Raw genomic sequence first — 22,981 nt, 5'->3', positions numbered from 1 at the left:
GGAAGCCTAGAGAATGACGTCAAGCGGAGGCAGCGGAAACAGGTATGAGTGACAGTCAGAAAGTGCCAGAAACAGGCAGAGAAACAGATTTAAACATGACCTTTCGCAGAATTATTAAACACCAGCACATCTCGTAATCATCGTCTAGCATCATGGGACGCGTTTAAACGAAGTCAGACGAGTTCGTCGTGTTTGAAGCAGTCCGCGGCTCAAGCAGATTAGCATTCATGCTAACGTTTAAAATATAAGAGACCGTTTTGTTTCTTTGCAATGTATATATTTACTAACGACTCGACTTGATGGTTTGTTTATCGAAATGTCGTTTAAACGTAGTTCGAAATGACATATTGTGTTTTAAGCGTGTGTTTAAACAGTCTTCCGTGTTAATTCTAACGTTACGTGTCTTTTAAGTTGTTGACACATCACAGCAAGCCGCCGTGCAAATGTAAACAAGCCTAAATCTTGATATCTGTGTGTATTTAAGAGAAGTTTGAATTGTGAAGGACTCAGACTGTCACCATCAGTAAAAGGACATCATCAGGTTTCTCCTGGAGCAGAGTTCAGAAGACTGCTGTACGTGTGGACTGTGGATCTGAGCTGATCTTTGGTCAGGATGCCTCTGCTGTTTCTGGAGCGTTTCCCCTGGCCTAGTTTGCAGACATACACGGCCCTGTCAGCCCTCCTGCTGGCCGGGACCGTCCTGAGTGCCTATAGCACCGTCAGAGACTCCGAGTTCAGCTCTGCCCTCAGTGAAGGGCCCCAGAATGAGGAGCTGAAGCTGGAGAATCTGGGAAATGTGGCCACCGGCGTCCTGCTGCACCTCATCACTGACAGCCTGTTTGTTTGGGTGGGTGAGAAGCAGTCTTTAAGGGTGCTCAAACATGGGCCAGTGTCCTGTATATTTTAGATAATTGAGGTAAACTTGATCTTATATTCGCACATTCTGACATTCTCCCTAATGATATAATTTCAGAAAAGTATTATTTGCAAATTACAAATAGAGAAATCATATTAGCAGCCAATGGCTATCCAAGTACAACATTATTGGTCATTTAAATAATGCTAATGTTGTTTTAAAGTCATACTTGCATGTGATGTCAGGCCGAACATTCAAATTAGCGTTGTAAACAATATAGGGACTGTTGAAATGAACAAATGTGCGAAAATAAAACCAACTTTACCTCAATTTTTAGTTCCAACTTCAATTAGACACTCCTGAACCAGCTATTTACACTCTTATTAAGCTTACTAGAAACTTCCAGGCTGGTGTATTGGTGGCAAGTTGGAGCTAAACTCTGCAGGACTGAGTTTGGGCAGTCCTGGTTTAGTGTAATTAGTTGCAAGTATCAAGTTAGGTCACACTTTATGTTAAATGGTCTTAACTACTATGTAGTTTCACAAAAAAATAAATACAATGTACTTTTACTGTGTGCATAATGCATTGCAGAGCACTTCTAGTGCACTTGAGGTGGCATACGAGTCAGGTTAAGTATAATTAAAGATGCATGTAATTACATGCATGTATTTAATCAATCATAAGTATGATGTAAATAATTTTTTAAACCATAAGTATATTGTAACAAATGGTTAATTTCAGTGTAAGTACATATTAGTTAAGGCCAGTAATACAGTAAACTACTTTTCAGCTAAAAAAAAGTAAAGTAAGGGCTGCACGATACTGGGAAAATATGAGATTTTCTGATTATGATTTTGAGTGTTGCAATAACAATATTTCTAATGAAATATCTAACAAAAAAAAATCTGCAATAAAAAAAATCCTTCATGTAATGATCAAACTAAAATAAACATAAATATTTTTGTGAGCTAATTAAAAAAAAAAAAACATGTTAAGGTGCAAACATTTAGACTTTAATACTTCAGCAGAAATCCTGACTGTTATTGGCTGTTGTCATTTCCGTCTCTCTTGTCTCTCCGCATTTGTATTTATTTTCAGCTCTGGGTTCAGCTAGTAGCACCTACTGGAGAGGCGGAGCTGAAGATAGTAAAGGCCACTTTGGATTGGTCAAATTTGGATAAACAACCTATGCATGAGCACACAAATTCTTGGCACATCAAATGAATTTAATTGATTGCACCCTTCTGCGATATGGCATATACTATTATTTCAATGCCTAAAATTTATTTATATATCGTGCAGCCCTATAAGTGATTACTTTTCATTTTTAGGTAATTTTAATACAGTCGCTTAATGTATAAAATACAAGCTGCTACAATATTTGACTTAAACTTTCACATTTGACTTATTGGATGGTTGTATTTTAGATGGAAATACAATGGTTGTCAAGCTTTAGTTTGTTTTCTCAAATAAATATGTTTAAAATCAATATTAAATGCAATAATGTTTAATTAAAAGTAGTTACTTGCTACCTACCATCTCTTATGATGGTTAATGTGATTAATCGAGCACATCTCATGCGTTTCACTTTTAAAAACATTACCAGGATTTGGCTACCATTTTAAAACAGGACAATAAAATGGTAGCATTCAAATGAACTGTAATTAATATGTCATAGCTGTACTTGCATTGTATTTGTAGCCCAACCATATTAAGAAATAACTTAAGAAATTTCTAAAAATAAATTTTGAAAATTTTTAATATTTTTGTGATGGTGCATTTATTGAAAAAAATATCATAAGATCGCAGATTTGTTCTTAAGAACATCTTTTAATTTTTCTTTCAAATAAAATTAAAGTATAGCTACAACAAACTCAATACAGCTACATTTTAATTGAATCACTTCCTTCTCGTTTTCAAGTAAGAAAAAAATATAAGAAAATCTTACAGAGATTTGAAGAGTTAGAAAAAAAAAAAGAAAATGCCAGTTAAGAAGAAATTACTTCCTAAATTTTTGTGAATCCAATCCAGCCCCAGAGCCTATGTAATGATTTTAATGATGATGATGGTGGTGATTTTTCTAAAAATAAACATTTTGTTTTATTCTTCAGGTGATGGTGAACACCGCCTGCTGCATCCTGATGTTGATAGGAAAAGTGATTCAGTGCATTGTGTTTGGGCCGCTGAGAGTCAGTGAGAAACAGGTAGGAGAAACTTATAAGCTCACTGATGATTAATGTGCTGCTGTTATAGGCTATTAAAGCTCAGGCAGTACTTGCATATACTGTTTATTTGTTTAGACTTTATTAATCCCAAAAAGAAATTCACTTATTACAGCAGCGCTCTCCATACTATATTATATATAAAACATAAATTACGTTTATTAAAAGGCAATAATATTAATAAAATGACGTTCACACTGCACACCTTAGTTTCAAATGACGAGTAGAGACTAGTCTATATCTACAGTATTAATGCTATTACAATTCTGCATAAATCCTCTAGTATGACTTTGGGACAATCCTTAAAATTTCAGTGTATATTATATAATTTAACAATGTGTTTATATATATATATATATATATATATATATATATATATATATATATATATATATATATGTATATATTGATTGATTGATTGATTGATTGATTGATTATCTGAAAAAAAAAAAAAAAGATAAGTTCCCATACAAGTATTACACTGGAAAGGTTTGCAATAATAATAATAATAAATGTTTCCTGAACATCAGATTCGCACATTGGAGTGATTTCTGAAGGCTCGTGTGCCACTGAAGCCTGGAGTAATGATGCTATATACCCAGCTTTACATCACAGCTCTAAATGACATTTGACAGTATAGAAAACGTTGACATGTGTTGAGATTTCAGCTGTTTTCTTCTGCTGTTTTGTGTGTGTGAAACAGCATCTGAAGGATAAGTTCTGGAACTTCATCTTCTACAAGTTCATCTTCATCTTCGGTGTGCTGAACGTGCAGCGGGTGGAGGAGGTGGTGCTGTGGTGTCTGTGGTTCTCCATGCTCATCTTCCTTCATCTGATGGTGCAGCTCTGCAAAGACCGCTTCGAATATGTGAGTGCAGCGACTGCACCACATCACATGCTAAAGTTCTCTGTTAGACGTTATCAAACAAAGTAAAGCGACAGATCACCCACAAATATAAATGTACCATCTATTTACTCTCCCCAGGTGGTTCTTTATTCTTATAAACACGAAAGAAAATATTTAAAAATATGCTGGATACTTGTACTATTGTAGCATGTTTACATTTAAAGATGCCAATTAAACTTTATTATTTTAAACTGGAATATTGCATAAAACATTTGCGATTTCCATCCAATGAGTTAAAGAAAGCAAAATGGTCACTTCCTGATAAACTGGAGCAAATATCAGACAGAGAAATGTATATTTGGAGATGCCACTGTGGTGTTTTGTCTTCTCTAATAAATTAATTACACTTCAGAAGACAAAAGGCGGCGATTGTGGTGCCTTTTGGAGGCGTGAGACGCACTTTGTGAGTGCAGACAGATGTTCAAGTCAGTTCTGGAGGGATTTATGATGGAATAATAATAATACTAAAGCACTGTGATGACGGACTGACAGCTAAGGGCTTTTAAAAATGTGTGTATATGTGTGTGTATATATATATATATATATATATATATATATATATATATATATATATATATATATATATATATATATATATATATATATATATATATATATATATATATATATTGTCCACAAATTTCTGGGAATTATTGCTACAAAATCAGTAATTTTTAGCGAAAATAATGACCAAAAAAAACATGAAAAACTAGGGATTTTGATAACCCAAAATATGCATAAGATTATTTGAATGGAAACACAGCTAGTGGTTACCGGGTTTTAACATTCTTCAAAGTATCTGATTTAGTCTTTAACAGAACATAACTCAAACAAGTTTGTGTCAAGTCCTTTTGCATTAATATTTACTTCATACATTTCTTACGTTCTTCCTTATTTCATTTTGAATTATTGCTCCGTTCCTTTCGTCTTCCTTTATTTTCTTATTTCTTCCTTAATTTTTCCTTTAACAGTCAGTTTTATCCCCACCTTCCTTATTCATTTTCTTATTCTTGTTTTCTTCTTCTCTTCCAGCTCTTTTTGCACCACTATATTTAATTCTTTTTGTTTGCTTCCTTGACGTTTCCTACCTTTTCTTCCTTCTCCGGTTTCTTCTAAATGTCTATTTGTCTCCTTACATTGTTTACTTTCTTACTGATTTCACTTCTTTGCTTTAAGCATCACTTCCTTCTCTTTTATTTCCTTACTTCCTCATTTCTTTCATGTTATTCTTGGTATTTTTATTAGCTTTTTATTTCTTGCTTCATTTTTTTCCTTCTTTTTGCTTTGCTTTTTTCATTATTTTACGTAACTAATAAGAAATGCATGACTTTTAAAAAGTATAAATGACACGATGTCCTTTCCTCCGTCAGCTCTCGTTTTCTCCCACGACGCCGATGAGCAGTCATGTGCGAGTCCTGGCTCTCCTGGTGTCTGTACTGTCGTGTTGTGGTGGTTTAGCCGTGCTCTGCGCTCTCGCCGGTCATATTCACGGCATGCACACTGTCGCTTTCATGGCAGCCGAGGTGAGAATGCTTCAGAATCCTTTATAATAATCATGTTTCCCTCTTCATTTGTCGTCTTGGGTTAAACCATGTCTCCTGTCTTGCAGTGTTTGCTAGTGACGGTGCGCACAGGACACGTCATCATACGGTATGTGCTCTGATGTAAACACCAACACTTTTGCTCAGTGTCTGGCATTAGATTAGGGATGAACAGTACACAGTTCAGTTCAATATTAGTACAGCTTACACACCAAAAACATTGTTTCTTAGTATATTTTTTACATTTGTGACCTTGGATAGCTTAAAATAATTGTTCAAACACTTTACAGTAAGGATGTATTAGTTAATGTTTAGTTAATCTATTCAAATACATTTATTACAGTATTTGTTCATCTTTGTTAAAGTTAATTTTGTTAACTCGCAGTGCATTATAATGTTAACAGCTAAACTTTGCACAGTTAAAAAGGTCCAAGGTAACATGCACTACTTTGGATGTTAATAATGCATTAATAAATGCTGAACTATGGTTAACAAGTGCTGTACAAGGATTGTTATTTTTAAGAAATGCATTAAGTAACCATTATAAAACGTGTGCAGTATTTTGTATTAAATATCTGTTTAAATAAATGGGAAAAAATTTAACCAAACATAATAAATATTATTTTATTAATAGAAAAACTTTGTTATAGACATATATTTCAGTCATTTGAAAAAGCTAATGTTTAAACATTTAATTCAAAATTTCTGCTATAAGTATCAGTCTAAATTGGTTGAAGAATATACTAATTTTATTCAGGTTGTCAGCAAGTAACTGTATTTAATTTAATTAAATGTATTTAAAATAGAACAAGAACATTTTTAATCAACAAGTTGCTAAAAGAAAGTGCTAAATAAAGCATATTCTTAATATTTATGAAAATGTTTATATGCATAAATGTGCTCGCACTGAGACTGAGCATTAAAATCCAGCAGTGTCAATTTTACATGCATGTCTGTTTGACTATGTTTTACAGTGATAATGATGGGCTGTTATATCAAATACGTGTAAATGAGTTTACGTGTGTGTGTGTATGTTTGTCTCCAGCTCTTTTCTTTGACGAAGTCCTGTACTGAAATTGTTTGGTACTATTATGGGTACCATAACATCATGAATCTGAAGGGTCTGATCTGTTATTTGCAGGTATTCAATTCACCTGTGGGATCTGAACCATGAGGGAACCTGGGAGAACAAGAGCTCATATATTTACTACACAGACTTCATCATGGAGTTGGCAATCCTCTCTCTGGACTTGATGCATCACATACATATGCTGGTGAGGAACGGCAGATGTAGGACCCGATACACTTTTCCTTCTTTACCTAAATGTGTTTCTAATATACAGTTGAAGTCAGAATTATTAGCCTCCTTTTGAATTGTTCTTCCTTTTTAAATATTTCCCAAATGATGTTTCACAGATTCAGGAAATTGTCACAGTATTTCTGATCATATTTTTTCTTCTGGAGAAAGTGTTATTTGTTTTGTTTTTGTTTTTCGGCTAGAAAAAAAGCTACTTTTAGTTTTGTAAAACTCATTTTAAGGACAATATTATTAGCCCTTTTAGGCTATGTATATTTTTTAGATATTTAGATATTTTTTACAATAACTTGCCTAATCATCCTAACCTGCCTAGTTAACCTAATTACTCTAGTTAAGCCTTTAAATGTCACTTTAAGCTGTATAGAAGTGTCTTGAAGAATATCTAGTCTAATATGATGTCATCATGGCAAAGATGAAATAAATCAGAAATTATTAGAGATGAGTTATTAAAACTATTATGTTTAGAAATGTGTTGAAAAAAATATAAATTCTCCGTTGAACAGAAATTGGGGAAAAATATACACAGGGGGGCCAATAATTCTGACTTCAACTGTATATGCAGTATATAAGAGGTGCAATAAATTACATTCCATAGGGATTGAACAAGGTGGGCTTCTTATTAATGTCCTGAGAGTGTCTAGCATGATGTTCACTGACCAGCGAGAAGCTTTTTAAACTTGTGTCTTTGATTTGTCATGTGATTTTTCCAGCTTGTCAGATGTCTCAAATAAACAACAGTAGCAGGCGTGACTTCTCTCTTTGTCTTTGAGTAGTTCTGATATCCTTCTGATCTTGCTGTCTGGGTTTTCTCAACGCAGCTCTTTGGAAACATCTGGTTGTCCATGGCCAGCCTGGTGATCTTCATGCAGCTGCGGCATCTCTTCCACGAGGTGCAGAGACGAATCCGCAGACATAAAAACTACCTGCGTGTCATCGACAACATGGAGTCCAGGTGAATGTTTGCTTTCAGACTAACCAATGCATGCTAACGAACAAGAAAGTGTTAAACTCTAAAAAAGCCGGAACGTTTTTTTTAGCCAAAACATTATGCTATTAGCATTAGCAGCTGAAATGATCACAAAAATATCTATATATGCACAAGGGTTAATGTTAAGAAATGTTAAGACAGTTAAGACGTGTGAGTATTTATGTTAGAAACGTGTAAACAACCTAATACATGTTAGCAAAGTGCTAGCAAGTAGCAAGTAGCATGTTAGAAAATTCAGTTAATATTAGCAATGTAATAACTAGTGTTACCCATATTTTAAAAGGAGGTAAAGTACTAAAACCAAGTTAATAAATGTTAGCCGTGCTCAAAACATGGTAGCGAAATATAAAACATGTTTGCAACTTGTTTATTCAACATGCTAGGAACTGTAGTTAGTAACATAGTAATGCTAACAAGGTGTAAAGCATATTAGCCAAATTGTTAAATCATGTTAGCAACATGCTAGCACAAGATTAACACTTGTTAGAAGTGTTACAGATGCGAGTAATGTATTAAAATATGTTAAAAACATGGTATCGATGTTATTTCATGTAGCATCATAATAAACATGATATAAATATCCTTGTAACATGTTAGCCATTTAAAGTGTAAGAAATATGCTATAAACATTGTAAGATTTTAATTAATGTTGGAAAAGTTACATATGTTCATGTTATTTTATTTTAGCGTCATGATAATTATGCTAGAAATGCTCAACATGGTAGCAAATACGTCCAAGAGTATAAAAAAGGAAGGTATTAATAACATATTGGCCATGTAAAACATGTTAATCCTGCAAGAAACATGCTATCAATACGGTAAGATGTTAATTTATATTAGAAAGGTTACAAATAATTTCAATTTTTTATTTTAGCTTCATGATAAACATGTTAGAAATATCCAAAATTAGCAAAGACATCAAAAGATAGTAAAAAGGAAGGTGTTTAAAACATGTTAGCTGTGTAGCATGTTTATCATATCAGAAACATGCTATCAATATGGTCAGATGTTAATTCATGTTAGAAATGTTACAAATGATTATATTTATTTCATTTTAAGCTTCATGATAAACATGCTAGAAACATGTTAGCAAAGATGTCAAAAATAGTTAAAAGGGAGGTGTTTAAAACATGTTAGCTCTTTAAAACATGTTCATCATGTAAGAAACATGCTATCAATATGGTAAGATGTTAATTCATGTTAGAAAAGTTACAAATGCTCATGTTATTTCATTTTAGCATCATGACAAACATGCTAGAAATACCCAACATGTTGGCAAACATTTTTACAAAATATAAAAACATGCTAATTCATGTTAGCAACAATTTTACCATGTTATAAACCAACAAAATGCCTATATAAACAGTATTTTTATGTATGCATTGTTGGCAATGCATGTTAGTAAACATTTCAGCAAAGTAAAAAAACGTGCTACATGCTAACTCATGCTAACCTATTGAAACACTATTTTATGTATGCATGCTAGAAATACATGTTAGCAAACATTGTAGCAAAAAAAAAAACATGTTAGCAACAATTTTACCATGTTATAAACCAACAAAATGCCTATGTAAACAGTATTTTTATGTATGCATTGTTGGCAATGCATGTTAGTAAACATTTCAGCAAAGTAAAAAAAAAAACATGCTACACGCTAACTCATGTTAGCAACATTTTAATCATGTTATAAACCAGCTTTACAATCAAGGTTTAGTATTGATATAGTTAGCAAACATTTTAGCAAAATAAAAAACAAGCTAATTCATGTTAGCAACATTTTAACCATGTTATAAATAAAAAAAATACTTGTATAAACAGTATTTTAATGCATGCATGCTAGAAATACATGTTAGCAAACAATTAACAAAATAAAAAAATGCTAATTCATGCTGATGCTTTACATAAAAATGCTCTATTTGCTGAGGATGATTTTTATTACTGTGTATTTAATAAAAAGCATAAAGAAACACTGTTTATTTCCAGAAATTGCAGTGTGTGTGTGTGTGTGAATCTGTAACCTGCACAGCTCTGATGTAAAGCAGATCTGCAATGTTGACCGGAGCATCTCTCCTTGTGTTCAGATTTGCTGTGGCGACGCCGGAGGAGCTAGCCGCTAATAACGATGACTGCGCCATCTGCTGGGACTCCATGACCACAGCACGCAAACTACCCTGCGGACACCTTTTCCACAAGTGAGCATTAGCCACACACACACACACACACACACACACACTCTTATATTTGATGTTAGTCGGTAACACTTCATAACAACTACACACTACAAATCATTTATTTAGCATTAGAAAATAGTTCATTAGTTATTTGTTAAGCATTAACTCTACATCATTAGATCTTTATAAATACAGCTACAAATGCTGGATTCTTGACTTACACTCACCGGCCACTTTATTAGGTACACCTGTTTAACTTCTCGTTAAGATAAACTTCTAATCAGCCCATCACATGGCAGCAACTCAATGCATGTAGACATGGTCAGGACAATCTGCTGCAGTTCAAACCGAGCATCAGACTTTGAACGTGGCATGGTTGTTTGTGCCAAACGGGCTGCTCTGAGTATTTCAGAAACTGCTGATCTACTGGGATTTTCACACACAGACATCTCTAGGGTGTACAGAGAATGCTCAGACAAAGAGGAAATATCCAGTGAGCGGCAGTTCTGTGGGCGCAAATGCCTTGTTGATGCCAGAGGTCAGAGGAGAATGGCCAGACTGGTTCCAGCTGATAGAAAGGCAACAGTAACCCAGGACCTTTGAGATGTGGTGGAACGGGAGATTGGCATCATGGATGTGCAGCCGACAAATCTGCAGCAACTGTGTGATGCTATCATGCCAATATGGAGCAAAATCTCTGAGGAAAATTTCCAATACCTTCTTGAATCTATGCCACAAAGGATTGAGGCAGTTCTGAAGGCAAAATTGGGTTCAACCCGGTACTTGTAAGGTGTACCTAATAAAGTGGCCAGTGAGTGAAAACGCACATGTATAATGATTGTACTTTCATACTTTAATGATTCATTTTTCACTACTAAATAAAGCATTGCATTATTTACAAACCAGTTGTTTAAGAATAGTAAGAATGAGTAAGCAAATGATTAATAAACTATTCAAATTAACATGTATGTGTCTTATTATTATTCAGGCATATAATAATTGTTACTTCCTCCAGTTTTGTGACCTCATCTAAAGTGATTTAATCTATTTATACGTTGTAAATCCCTTATATAAATGATTCGTTGTGTTTAGTTAGTTATAATAAACTGTTACCAGTTAGTCTGAGTTTCTGCTGTTGGTGTCCAGTTCCTGTCTGCGCTCATGGCTGGAGCAGGACACTTCCTGTCCCACCTGCCGAATGTCACTGAACATCCATGAAGGCAGGCGGGAGCGGGAGGAGGGTCAGAGGGAGCCGCTGGAGGACAATATGGCTGCTGCTGGAGCAGCAGATGCCCGGGCACACATCAACCAGCACAACCACTTCTTCCACTTCGATGGTGAGTCATAAATCTTATCTAATCTATGTATTGACTTTTAATTGTATATGCATTAATGAAATGTTCTTGCTATGAAAATAGCCTTTGTTACTGACATGACATTTAATAAAAAATCATCGTCATCATCATCACAGTAGGCATGGGATGATGGGTTTTAAAACCACCAACATTTTTTGCTGTACCGTTCCTGTGTTATATGTAAGGTTTTTTAGTTTTAGTTTTTTAGGACAACAGTATCTCCAGCAGAAAAGATATCCGAAAATGGCATTTTAAATTGTAAAGAAATTTGTTCTTGAAACTAACAAAGACAGAAGAAGTCGACCATCATTTCAATTATTTAGCCTGAGGTGTTTACTGCTCCAGAATTTTTAAAATGCTTCTCAAAATGAAATGTATTGTGTTCAGAGGGGGGAAAGTTTTAGTTTTTTAACCAGACATTTAGAAAGAATCACAATACAGTGAAACCGTCATATTTTTATCCAAGGTTATCATACCGTCAGAATGTTATACCAACCCATGCCTGTGTAAGGAATGGTTTTAACTACAGTGATTTGATTCTGCCAAATGACTCAAATGTTTTCAGTATGATGGGGTAAAACTGTACATTGCTGCTCAAATTATTTCAAATGAAAACTGGTGAAAGGAGTTCATGAAGTGAATTTTATGGTCACTGAAATAGTTTCTAAGTTGGTTCTTAGAAACAGCAAATGTGTAAAATATATATATTTTTTAAACGTTTTTCCTAGATCTTATATAAGGATGCTGTATTAAAAAGGTTGACGTTTCAGTTGCAATTCCCGTGACCATAATGCCATGCCGGCCATTAGTATTATTATTATCATCATCATCATCATCATTGTTATTATTGTTTTTATCATTATTATTATCATCATTGTCATCGTTGTTGTTTTTGTTATTATTATCATCATCATCCTCGTCGTTGTTGTTGTTTTTGTTATTATTATTATTATCATCAATATCATCGTTGTTTTTGTTGTTGTTGTTATTATTATTATTATTATCATCATCGTCGTCGTTGTTGTTTTTGTTATTATTATTATTATCATTATCATCGTTGTTTTTGTTGTTGTTATTATTATTATTATCATCATCGTCGTGGTTGTTGTTATTGTTATTATTATTATCATTGTCGTCGTTGTTGTTATTATCATCATCATTGTCGTCGTTGTTGTTATTGTCATCGTCGTCGTCGTTGTTGTTGGTATTATTATTATCATCATCGTCGTTGTTGTTGTTTTTATTATTATCGTCGTCGTCGTCGTTGTTGTTGTTATTTTTATTATTATTATTATCATCGTCGTCATTGTTATTTTTATCATCGTCGTCGTCATCGTCGTCGATGTTGTTGTTATTATTATTATTAATCAGATGCACTTTCTCAAGGAGAGAACACAATGTTGCGCTGGAATTTAATTGGACCGAAAACAAAGCTTTGGGGCACTACGGTTGCATAAAATGTGACCCTGGAGCACAAAACCCATCATAAATGTCCATTTTTGGAAATTACGATGCATCATCTCAAAGCTGAAAAATAAATAAGCTTCACACTGATGTATGGTTTGTTATAATAGGACAATATTTGGCTGAGAAAAATCTATGACAATCTACAATCCGAGGGTCAATCTACATGCTTAGATCATTGCCCTTATACTTGTTCAAATTAAGTTCTTAGCAATGCATATCAGTTTTAATATATTCATATATTAATATATAATATATATAGTTTAAATATCTTCATGAAACATGATCTTTACTTAATATTCAAATGATTTAGTGGCCAGATTACCAGATAATTTTAACTCGTACAATGTATTTTGACTACTCCCAAAAATATGCCTGTGCAACTCAAGACGTAGAACTTTGTGGTCCAGCATCACAAATGATTAAATCCTTCCAAGTTAAGTTATTCTTAGTCAGATTTTGTGCAATATCCTACAGACTGCTTTGACAGACACACACACAGTCCTCTCTTAATGAAAGCCTGAACTGACGTCTGACTTTGTGCTCGCGCAGGTTCTCGTATCGCCAGCTGGCTGCCCAGTTTCTCAGTGGAGGTCATGCACACCACCAACATCCTGGGCATCGCTCAGGCCAACAACTCTCAGCTCAACGGCATGGTGAGTCTCTGACAGACCCGACAGCCTCCTCTGTGGTCATCAGATCATAAAGCTGAAGATGCTGCTTGTGTGTTCCAGGCCCATCAGATCCAGGAGATGTTCCCGCAGGTGCCGTATCATCTGATCCTGCAGGACCTTCAGCTCACACGCTCTGTGGAGGTCACCACCGATAACATCCTGGAGGGCCGGATTCAGGTGCCGTTCCCCACACAGGTCAGAATTAAGGCTGAAACCGTCATCCTACTCATTGTCTTGTGCTGGTCTTTGTCAGCATACCTGTTTATTTAACCCTTGTGTATTGTTTAAGTTGACTAGCCTTTGGTGATGTTGGGGGCTGTTTTTGCCCCATTGACTTCCATTATAATTCCAATTTTGATCGCAAAGCCATGACGGCATATAATCATGCATTCTTAGTTGTTGGTGGTCTTTCCTGTTTGGAAGAGGTCAAATGTGTTTCTTGTTGACCTGTGTCATAAATAAAAATGTAAAAAAAAAAGAAGCATATTCTAACTAGATATTAAAGTTTGAGAACAAACTTTATAGTGGCTTTAAAAGTCTGAAAGTTTGAAGTGGTTTTAAAGTGTAAATAGCATGTTACAAGTATTATTCTAGCATGAATTAGCATGTTATTAGCATGATTCTAGCATGAATTAGCATGATTCTAGCATGTAGCATGTTATTAGCATAATTCTAGCTTGAATTAACATGTTACTAGTATGAGTCTAGCATGAATTAGCATGTTATTAGCATGATTTTAGCATGAATTAGCATGTAATTAGCATAATTCTAGCATGAATTAGCATGTTACTAATATGATTCTAGCATGAATTAGCATGTTATTAGCATGATTCTAGCATGAATTAGCATCTTACTAGTATGATTCTAGCTTGAATTAGCATGTAATTAGCATGATTCTAGTATGAATTACCATGATTCTAGCATGGATTAACATGCTACTAGCATGAATTAGCATGTTGTTAGCAAGATTCTAGCATGAATTAGCATGTTACTAGCATGATTCTAGCATGAATTAGCATGATTCTTGCATTAATTAGCACATTTCCAGCATGAATTAGCATGATTCCAGCATGAATTAGCTCGTTACTAGCATGATTCTAGCATGAATTAGCATGATTCTAGGATGAATTAGCATGTTTCTAGCATGAATTAGCATGTTACTAGCATGAATTAGCATGTTACAAGCATGAATTAGCATGTTACTAGCATGAATTAGCATGTTACTCATGTTACTCTGTTCTCATTTAAAAGTCCACAGATCGCTCACCCATACAGATGAACGCGGCTTCTGAAGACGGAGCCGGAGCCAGCAGCGGTTCAGAGGTCGCGGCTCCAGAGGCTGAAGACTTTGAGGTGCGCGGGAGCCGCTTTTCCAAATCGGCAGATGAGAGACAGAGGATGCTAATGCAGAGGAAAGAGGAGCTGCTCCTAAGAGCTCGCAGGTGAGTCGACGAGATAATGATGATCAGTGTTAATTTCGTTGACGAAAAATTTTCTTCCTAATTTTCGTAACCAAACAAGTTTCTACTGACGAAAACTAAATATACATTGATTGATGATGACAACAACTATAAAAAAATATACTAACTAATACTTCGTTGACTAATCTAAATCAACCGATCTAAAGCGACATCAGGCCATGGAATCATCCTGAACTTCACAGCAAACTCGATCTTTTTTTATTAACCCGATTGTGTACTTTTGCTTAACTGAAACTGTGTACCCTCTCGCTGACCTTTGGAGATGCCATTAGGTTGTATATTAAAATGTATTACATGGGTAACATGATCATGGCATTCATTTTCCTGAGGAGTTGTTTCATTTTAGCTGCGGCCACAGTTTAACTGGCCTGTTCTTACTCGCACACAGTTCACAGGGCAGATTCTCCAGCAGGATAACGCTCCTTCTCATACTTCAGCCTCCACATCAAAGCTCCTAAAAGCAAAGAAGGCAAAGGTGCTTCAGGATTGGCCAGCCCAGTTACCAGATATGAACATTATTGAGCATGTCTGGTGTAATATGGAGGAGACATTGAAGATGAATCCAAAGAGTCTTGATGAGCTCTGTGAGTCCTGCAGGAACGCTTTCTTTGCCATTCCAGATGACTTTATTAATCAGTGATTTGAGTCATGTCAGAGATGTATGGATGCAGTCCTCTAAGCTCATGATGGAGTCAGACACAATATTCATTCTGTTTTATATTCTATACTGGACATTATTTCTGTTCAGTCACAAGACTTTTGTCTAAGCAGAGTCATGCTGCATTCACACCAGACGTGGAATGCGCGTCAAGCACGAGTGATTTACATGTTAAGTCAATGCAAACGCGCGAATAGACATCCTGCGGCGCGAATTGCGCAATAGGCGCGGTGCGAATAGCGTGATACGCGCAAATGGCACGGGGCGAATTGAGCGTTTTGCGCGTTTGACGCACTTAACATGCTTTTCGCGCAAATCTCTTGAGTTCGAAAATCTGAACTTCAGCAGATTTAACCTCGCCAGAGTTAACCAATCAGGAGCTTGCTCTTGTGGGGGTGTGATTGTGACGTAGAACCTGTTGATGGTGTCCCGGGGCAATTCCTCCAGGCGACACTGACAACAAGTCATCAAACTGGGCTTGGCTCAGTCAGAAGCACCGTTGAAAGTGATCCAGGTTCAGTTTCTGGAGGAGTTGATGAGCTCACAGAGCTGGATGCACCTCTGAAAGCATGTAGTGGACTCAGACACGGTCCTAAACGTATCAACGCTGTTTTTCAGTCTTCATAAAGTACATAAACACTGTTATTTTCTTCATAAAATCCATGTTAGCCATTTAGCAATGAAGCTACAGTAACCGGGCAGACAGAAGCCCCGCCCATCACGCGTGTCTGAATCCGCGTCTGTTCTGAAGTGAATTTGACGCGAAAATGAAGCGGATTTCACGCACGAATGAAGCGGGGTTTGACGCGAATATCGCGATTTATCCGCGCGTTCCGCGTCTGGTGTGAACACAGCATCAGACCTTACAGTCCTATTGAAATCATGTAAAATCAAGGCATGATCATATTTTATTGTGCCCAAGTAAGTGTAATCTAGAGGCCTTTGCCTTTCATATAAGCCACTTCTGATACTAAAGGATCAACTAAAAGTCAAGTTTGTGTACAATAGATGGAAAGACACAGCTCAAAGTAAACTAGATTCTAACAGACTCTTGTGAATGTCTTGAAGATGACTGCTTGACTGTAGAACAACCAATCATTCTCAAAATAGAGTTCTGCTAAAAACGAGTCTCCTGGCCTCAGTTCTGACATTTCTGACAATTGGTGCCGTGACCCGGATGGAGACTGAACTCACAAATTTCTAACACACAGAAACCCTGCGCACCAAGTCTGATGCTTATCAATCAGTCCACATTAATAGTTTTTATAGACGTGAAAATCGGAAAAAAATTATGAAGGATGAAAGTTTCGGAGGCAGCGTGTGAATAACATTGACATAACGTGAGTTGGAATTTTGTCTGACCTTACAGTCCTAATGAAATCATTCAAAATCAAGGAGTGATCATATGTTATTGTGGTCAAATAAGTGTAACCTAGAGGCCTTTGCCTTTCATCTAAGCCACTTCTGATACCAAATGCTCAACTAGAAGTCCAGTTCTTATCTGTTGTTCCTAAAACTTGGATAGGCGACAAGAGATTTGTCAGGTAGTGTATTATTCTACTTATGTATTGCCATTGTATTTGTAGAGCAAGAGCGTTTATTACTCTATTCATTTCCCCAATTGGCGAATACATCGGAAGTTCTAGAACAATTACACTTCCCCATCGCAGAATATCGTCAATACAGACTTACAAAAGAAATCAACCGGAGTGCCTCAAGGCTTTGTATTGGGTCCATTTAGGTTTAACTATAACACTCTTTCTCTTTATTAGACGTTATCTGCACAAAAAACCTGAAGATGGAGATGCATATTCTGTTCTTGGCGCTGACAATGATGACTCTGTGCCCTCCATTGAGGATGAAGACTCTGATTCAGTGACCCTGCGGCGCAGACGACTGGCAGCCGCCGCTGAGAGACGCATACTGAGGCAGGAGCCTTCCCCATTCTGAGCCCAGCGAAGACATGCATGAATCGACGGTGATGCCGAATTTTGGGTTGATGCAACTATCTATGTACCCATCCAACATTACTATTACCACATGCTGTCATTGGCACACCAGTGAATTACAGTTCAATTTCAGCAAGCGTCATGCTAAACGAACAGCACTTGCATTATTGGTTCATGCATCTGCTATAAATCGTGTACGTAAATAAGAGCATGGATAGCAGCTCATACACAAAAATGGGAGGTGTTTTTATTTTGTCTATTTTTTGAATGCTGCATTTCTTAAACGTCTTTGATTGAATTTTAACAAAGTGGCGTTGCATACTAACAGTTGGACTCTGAGTCTGGAGCTTAAGCAGCAAGCAGCATGCTGGGGTTTTAATTTTACGTTTTTTCTTCAACCTTCTGTGGTTTAGCAGTGTTTGAAACAACCTCTAAGTCGATTTTCTTGGCTTGCGTTGAGTCTTATATGCTTACAACGCCCTCTTGGCACTTTAGAGCTGCAGAAGACAGTGGCGTAGATTCTAGAGCAGTGTTTCTCAACCACGTTCCTGGAGGACCACCAGCACTGCATGCTTTCCATGTCTTCTCAACCAAACACACCTCATTCAGATCATCAGCTCATTAGCAGAGCCTGAAAGAGCTGGAATGGGTGTGACAAACATAGGAGACATCCAAAACGTGCAGTGCTGGTGCTCCTCCAGGATTTTGGTCGAGAAACACTACTCTAGGGCAGTGTTTCTCAACCACGTTCCTGTGGAGCCACCAGCCTTGCACATTTTCTATGTCTCCTTAACCATACACACCTGATTCAGATCATAAGCTCATTAGTAGCTCATTAGTAAACATGCTGTTCTGGTGCTCCTCTAGAAATGTGGTTGAGAAACACTGTTCCAGGGCAGTGTTTCTCAACCATGTTCCTAGTGAACCACCAGCACTGCATGCTCTCTTCTTAACCAAACACACCTGATTCGCATCATCAGAACATTTCCAGAGACTAAAAGACGTGTGATGGTTGTGACAGACAAAGGAGACATCCAAAACATGCAGTGCCGGTTGTCCTCCAGGAAGGTGGTTGAGAAACACTGCTCTAGAGTGTGTCATCACATTTTTGTGATGACGAACGAATTCTTTCATGCATTGGTTTAGTCACATGGTCTTGTTTCTCTCGCCGTAGTGTCGTCTTTCGAAACAGACGTGCTTTATACTGAATTCATCTCGCATTCTGAGTTTGCTTTGGTGTTTATGTGTGAGAGTAATAAATGAGGGGTGCCCCAAGGCTTTGTTTTAGGTCCGGTTAGGTTTTAGTATGACTGTGATTTCCGTTTTGTGCAGTACTGGAGATTCTGAAATAAGCATGTGTACTCTAATTAGGGGAGATGCTATATTTAGCTTGTTTTCACATTAAATCTACCCTGACTAAAGTGCATTCGTTTGGGTTTCTCAAACAAGACGCAAACAATTATGGTGTATTTTGTTGATGCCGTTACATTTGAACACCTTTATTATGTACTAATGCCTATAAATGCGTGTGTTTTTACTGGCCGATTGGCATTGATGATGGATGTTCATGGGATCATTTGATATGGACAATTGAGAGCAAGCTTTTTGCAATGTTTGCCTTCTGTTTATTAACCGTAAACCCAAACTCTCTCCTCATTAAATTCACTATTTACTGGCCGTAAAGCCTATTCGTCAACCTCAAGAAAAGAAAAAAGTACGTCTTCAGAATCATCTCTGATGTTTTACACTGTGAATCTTCTACTCTGTCATGATTTTATTGGACTTTACTTGTCACGTGGACGTCCTTTTCTATGCATGAAGTCACTGTTTGTGTTCATGTCTGTTTATTGATCAAGTTCCCCCAAAGACTTTCCTGCTGATTTACTTTACTGAAGCTGGTGATCGTCACGCCCGCAGGTTGCTGTATGAATGTTTCGGTTGCACAGATGCACCTTTCAACAGTATTTCTTAAACTTAACGTGTTAATGACGTCCACTGGGTTGATTCAGATGATAATAATAATAATAAATGTTTTGGTTGCTCTTCAGGCCGTTTCGTGGAAGCCAGAAGGAATTGGATTGCTTTATGGACACACTTCATTCGTTTGTGCCTCAAATCTACAATGGATCATTAATAGTTTGATTTGTGTAAATACTTTTGTAATTAAGACTGTACAAATATGTGAAATGATCCTGTACAAAATTAAACTCACAGCTGCTTTAGGAGCTTTTACCCACATTTTTAGTGTCTCTGTTTTTGTTTAGTATGATTGAGCTGAAAAAACGACTTTAAATTCATGCATCCAGGCAAATTGTATTAACATTTAAAGGGATCGTTCACCTAAAAATGAAATTGATGTCTTTATTTATTCTCCGCTAGATCCAAACCTGTTTTGAGGCTTCCACAGTATTTTTTATTCCTACTACGGATGTCAGTCTCATCCTTTAAACAACATCCAATAATATCTTGTTGTGTTCAACAGAAGAAAGAAATTCATAGACGTTTAGAACCACTTGAGTAAAATAAAAAGGAATTTTTGAGAGAGCTTTGTGTTTAATAAGTGTGTATTTAAACAAACCTTGCCCTTAAATGTAAAAATATTTAATAAATGACTACTACTTTAATTCGAAAGCATTTGTAGAGTACGTAGATTGGCGCTAGAGGGCGCCACAGATCCATCAGAGATCAAAACATGACATCTAATCTGCAACAGCTGCTCATTTCAGATGGACTGTAAACACCAGAATATACAGTAGATCTTAAAAGAGAGACTTGTTTAGAGTTCAGTTTGTAGTGTACAAATTAATTCCTTAATATATAATAATAATTAATATTAACGTTCATCATCTGTCATTTGATCTGGATGTAAATTTACAAACGAGCATTTTACAAATGTGTAGAGGTGAAAGCGAAAGAGCTGATCAGCTACTGTGATGAAGAGAGCTCTATTGATGTATTGACTGACCTCAGTGTCTAATGAAGAGCTCATTGATTAACACTTTAAGCACCATCAGGGCTTAAATCTGAGCTCATCAGTTTAACCAATTCGTTTACTTCATATTTAGTTTACCAAAACTTAAATAGCCACTCCATCGCATTTAAACCTACAATATACAGGCTTACTCTGAGTTTTACCCTAATGAATACTAAATATTATGCACAGTCCCCGAAGTGTATTCTAGCTAGGCTAGTCAAGGACAAAAATCCATGCATTTATATAGGTTAAGTACATTTGTTCTCGTCTGCATATATTGTGTTGGTGATTAATGGGTTTGTTCATGTCCAACAACAAGATCTCAGAGGGATTTAATTGTTAGTCAATCATAAGTTAATCCATCTATGCTTTATAGTTGTGAAGGCACATATTGTGTGCTTTTAGTTATTAGCCTATAGTGAACTGTATCTGATAATAAAATAATAATATTGAGGGACAGGGTGATTTTCCAAATATGAAATGCTGATACAACTGAGAAACAGCTTTGCTTATTTATTGAGCAAAAATAAATGTTATTTACAGAAGATAACCACTAAAATACCATTAAATATACAGGGTATCAGCGGGGACGAAAAAGGTCTTAAAATATATTCAATTTCTAAAACAAAATTTTTGGCTTTAAAGTCGTAAATCTACTTAAATAGTGTGTTGTAGGTCTTAAATCATTTTAAACGGCTCTGAATTTTCCATGTAAAGCTATTTCTGCCAACACCCCTCCAATCGCTAACAATATATTTCAATAAAAGTTTTAAGAAACTCTATTTACTTATTTAAATGGTAATAACATGATTTATTGTGGTTTTATTATTTGTTTTTGATGTCGTTTTTTAGGTTTTTAACTTGGCTATGAAAAAATCTTAAACGTTTAGCCTTGGGTAAGTCTGAAATTTAATTCATTATGGTCTTAAAAAGGTCTTAAATTTGGCTTGATAAAACCTGTATATATAGTATATATAGCAAATATATAAAACAGTAATGTCTGGCAAATCTAGAGCAGAAATGATCTGATGACATTTTTAAAGAATTGGATTTTTGATTATTACACAGAATTCCTCTGAAATTCTTTGAAGAATTGCTTTTGAAATTGCTTTGTAACCATTCCTTCATAAATCCCAAATATACTGGAGGGATTTCTTTTTGTGGATACTCAATGAAGGGTGACATCTTGCTTCACTCTTCAAACATAAAAATAAAAGTAAAAAAGGTGTTTTAGTTTATTTGGAATGGTTCATAAACCGCACTGTAAGCCCAGAATGAGAGAAAGATGTGTTAATTTGTTGTATTTAACTCTACATTTATTGTGGTTTTAAGATATTAGACGGCGACCGTTGAAAAATTCATGTTTGCGTGACGTCAGACGGATCTGTCATAACGCTTAGAGGTGTTTGAGCTGGATGGCGGCGGGAAATGTTTCCCCTGAGTGCTTTTACACCGGCAGAAATCAATAGCGGCTCTGCTGTCACCCTCTCCGCTCCACGGCTGCTCTTCAAGCCGGTTTGATCTGTCTCTCCGCCGCTTCTCACGGGGACTAGCGAGAGCCGTCACTAAATCATGTCAGCTTCTTCCCTCTGATTTTCGCGGCTTTTCTGTCACTTTTCCCGCGCAGCGCGGATGGGACGCGAATCAATAGCAACTTTGATTTCGCGCCATCTGAAACACCAGCCCGCAACTTTGAATGCTTCCATTACCTCAGTTTAACCTTTTTTGAGCTGAAAGAATAACTTTGAGACGCTCCCCGTCTCTCTGGTAGGTTTTTTTTTCAAGTTTTAACAAGTCAGTTAACATCATTTTGTAGAGCGAGCGGAGTTTGAAAGTTCACAGATGATTGACGCTATAAGGAGATGTATTGTCAAACGAAAAATAACTAGCTTGTTCATCCAAAAATTGAAATGTCATCATGTATTCATGTTGTTCCAAACAGTTTTATTTTCTTTCTAATGTGAAACATGATGTAGGCTAAATAAATTTTTCCTGGACAGGTGGCTCGTTCATTCATTTTCCTTTGGCTTAGTCCCTTATTTACTATAGGGGTCACCACAGCGGAATGAACCGGCAACTTATCCAGTATATGTTTTACACAGCGGATGTCCTTACAGCCGCAATTTAGTACTGGGAAACACTCATACACACTCGTTCACACACACTACGACTAATTTACTTTAGAAACACCAAAGAAACACCAATTGGCCCAGCTGGGACTCAAACCAGTGACTTTCTGGCTGTGAGGCGACAGTGCTAACCACTGAGCCACTATGGTAAAGATGGTAAAAGGGTTACTCATTCTCTCTGAACTAAAATGTGCGTTCGTTATTTTTGCAGAACGTTTTATCAATACAGGCTGATTGTGATGGCGGCAAATCTGCACTTGTTTGCTTTTCCTTTCTCTCTCTCTCTCTCTCTCT

At 36.3% G+C, this 22,981-nt stretch overlaps 3 protein-coding genes across 11 annotated transcripts in view; all 3 read left to right on the top strand.

Annotated features, from left to right (window-relative positions):
- The window catches only part of snx20 (sorting nexin 20), a 677,202-nt gene that overhangs the window by 236,492 nt on the left and 417,729 nt on the right, over window positions 1–22,981 (top strand). The window lies entirely within an intron of this gene.
- Window positions 1–22,981, top strand: part of dus2 (dihydrouridine synthase 2) — a 255,399-nt gene that overhangs the window by 41,011 nt on the left and 191,407 nt on the right. The gene's annotated exons all lie outside the window — the stretch shown is intronic.
- On the top strand, window positions 9–19,822 carry amfra (autocrine motility factor receptor a). 9 transcript variants are annotated; one of them, XR_015525617.1, is made up of 15 exons: window positions 9–42; window positions 485–847; window positions 2,968–3,060; window positions 3,782–3,946; window positions 5,356–5,508; window positions 5,595–5,635; window positions 6,668–6,800; window positions 7,663–7,796; window positions 9,914–10,024; window positions 11,150–11,340; window positions 13,375–13,478; window positions 13,557–13,691; window positions 14,748–14,938; window positions 17,408–17,999; window positions 18,653–19,822. XR_015525617.1 is itself a non-coding variant. In NM_213163.3 (14 exons), the coding sequence occupies exons 2-14, from the start codon at window positions 614–616 to the stop codon at window positions 17,583–17,585; spliced, it is 1,863 nt and encodes a 620-aa protein (NP_998328.3). In that variant the 5' UTR covers window positions 23–42; window positions 485–613; the 3' UTR covers window positions 17,586–19,822. The 9 variants fall into 9 exon arrangements, 1 of the variants encoding a protein (NP_998328.3); XR_015525614.1 differs by having other exon boundaries at window positions 17,408–18,043; window positions 18,662–19,822; XR_015525612.1 differs by having other exon boundaries at window positions 17,408–18,043; window positions 18,465–19,822.

The sequence above is a fragment of the Danio rerio genome, chromosome 25 (assembly GCF_052040795.2).
Source record: "Danio rerio strain M-AB ecotype USA chromosome 25, GRCz13ab, whole genome shotgun sequence".
Classification (NCBI taxonomy): Eukaryota; Metazoa; Chordata; class Actinopteri; order Cypriniformes; family Danionidae; genus Danio; species Danio rerio.
Note: the sequence above shows the minus strand (reverse complement) of the source record. Positions and strands in the feature narration are given on the sequence as shown.

Bases quoted from the DNA above. Each gene is read 5' to 3' on its own strand.
- amfra (NM_213163.3), top strand. From the start codon at position 614: ATGCCTCTGCTGTTTCTGGAGCGTTTCCCCTGGCCTAGTTTGCAGACA. The intron at 3,947-5,355 runs GTGAGTGCAGCG...TTCCTCCGTCAG, and splicing joins GCAAAGACCGCTTCGAATAT to CTCTCGTTTTCTCCCACGAC. The intron at 11,341-13,374 runs GTGAGTCATAAA...GTGCTCGCGCAG, and splicing joins CCACTTCTTCCACTTCGATG to GTTCTCGTATCGCCAGCTGG.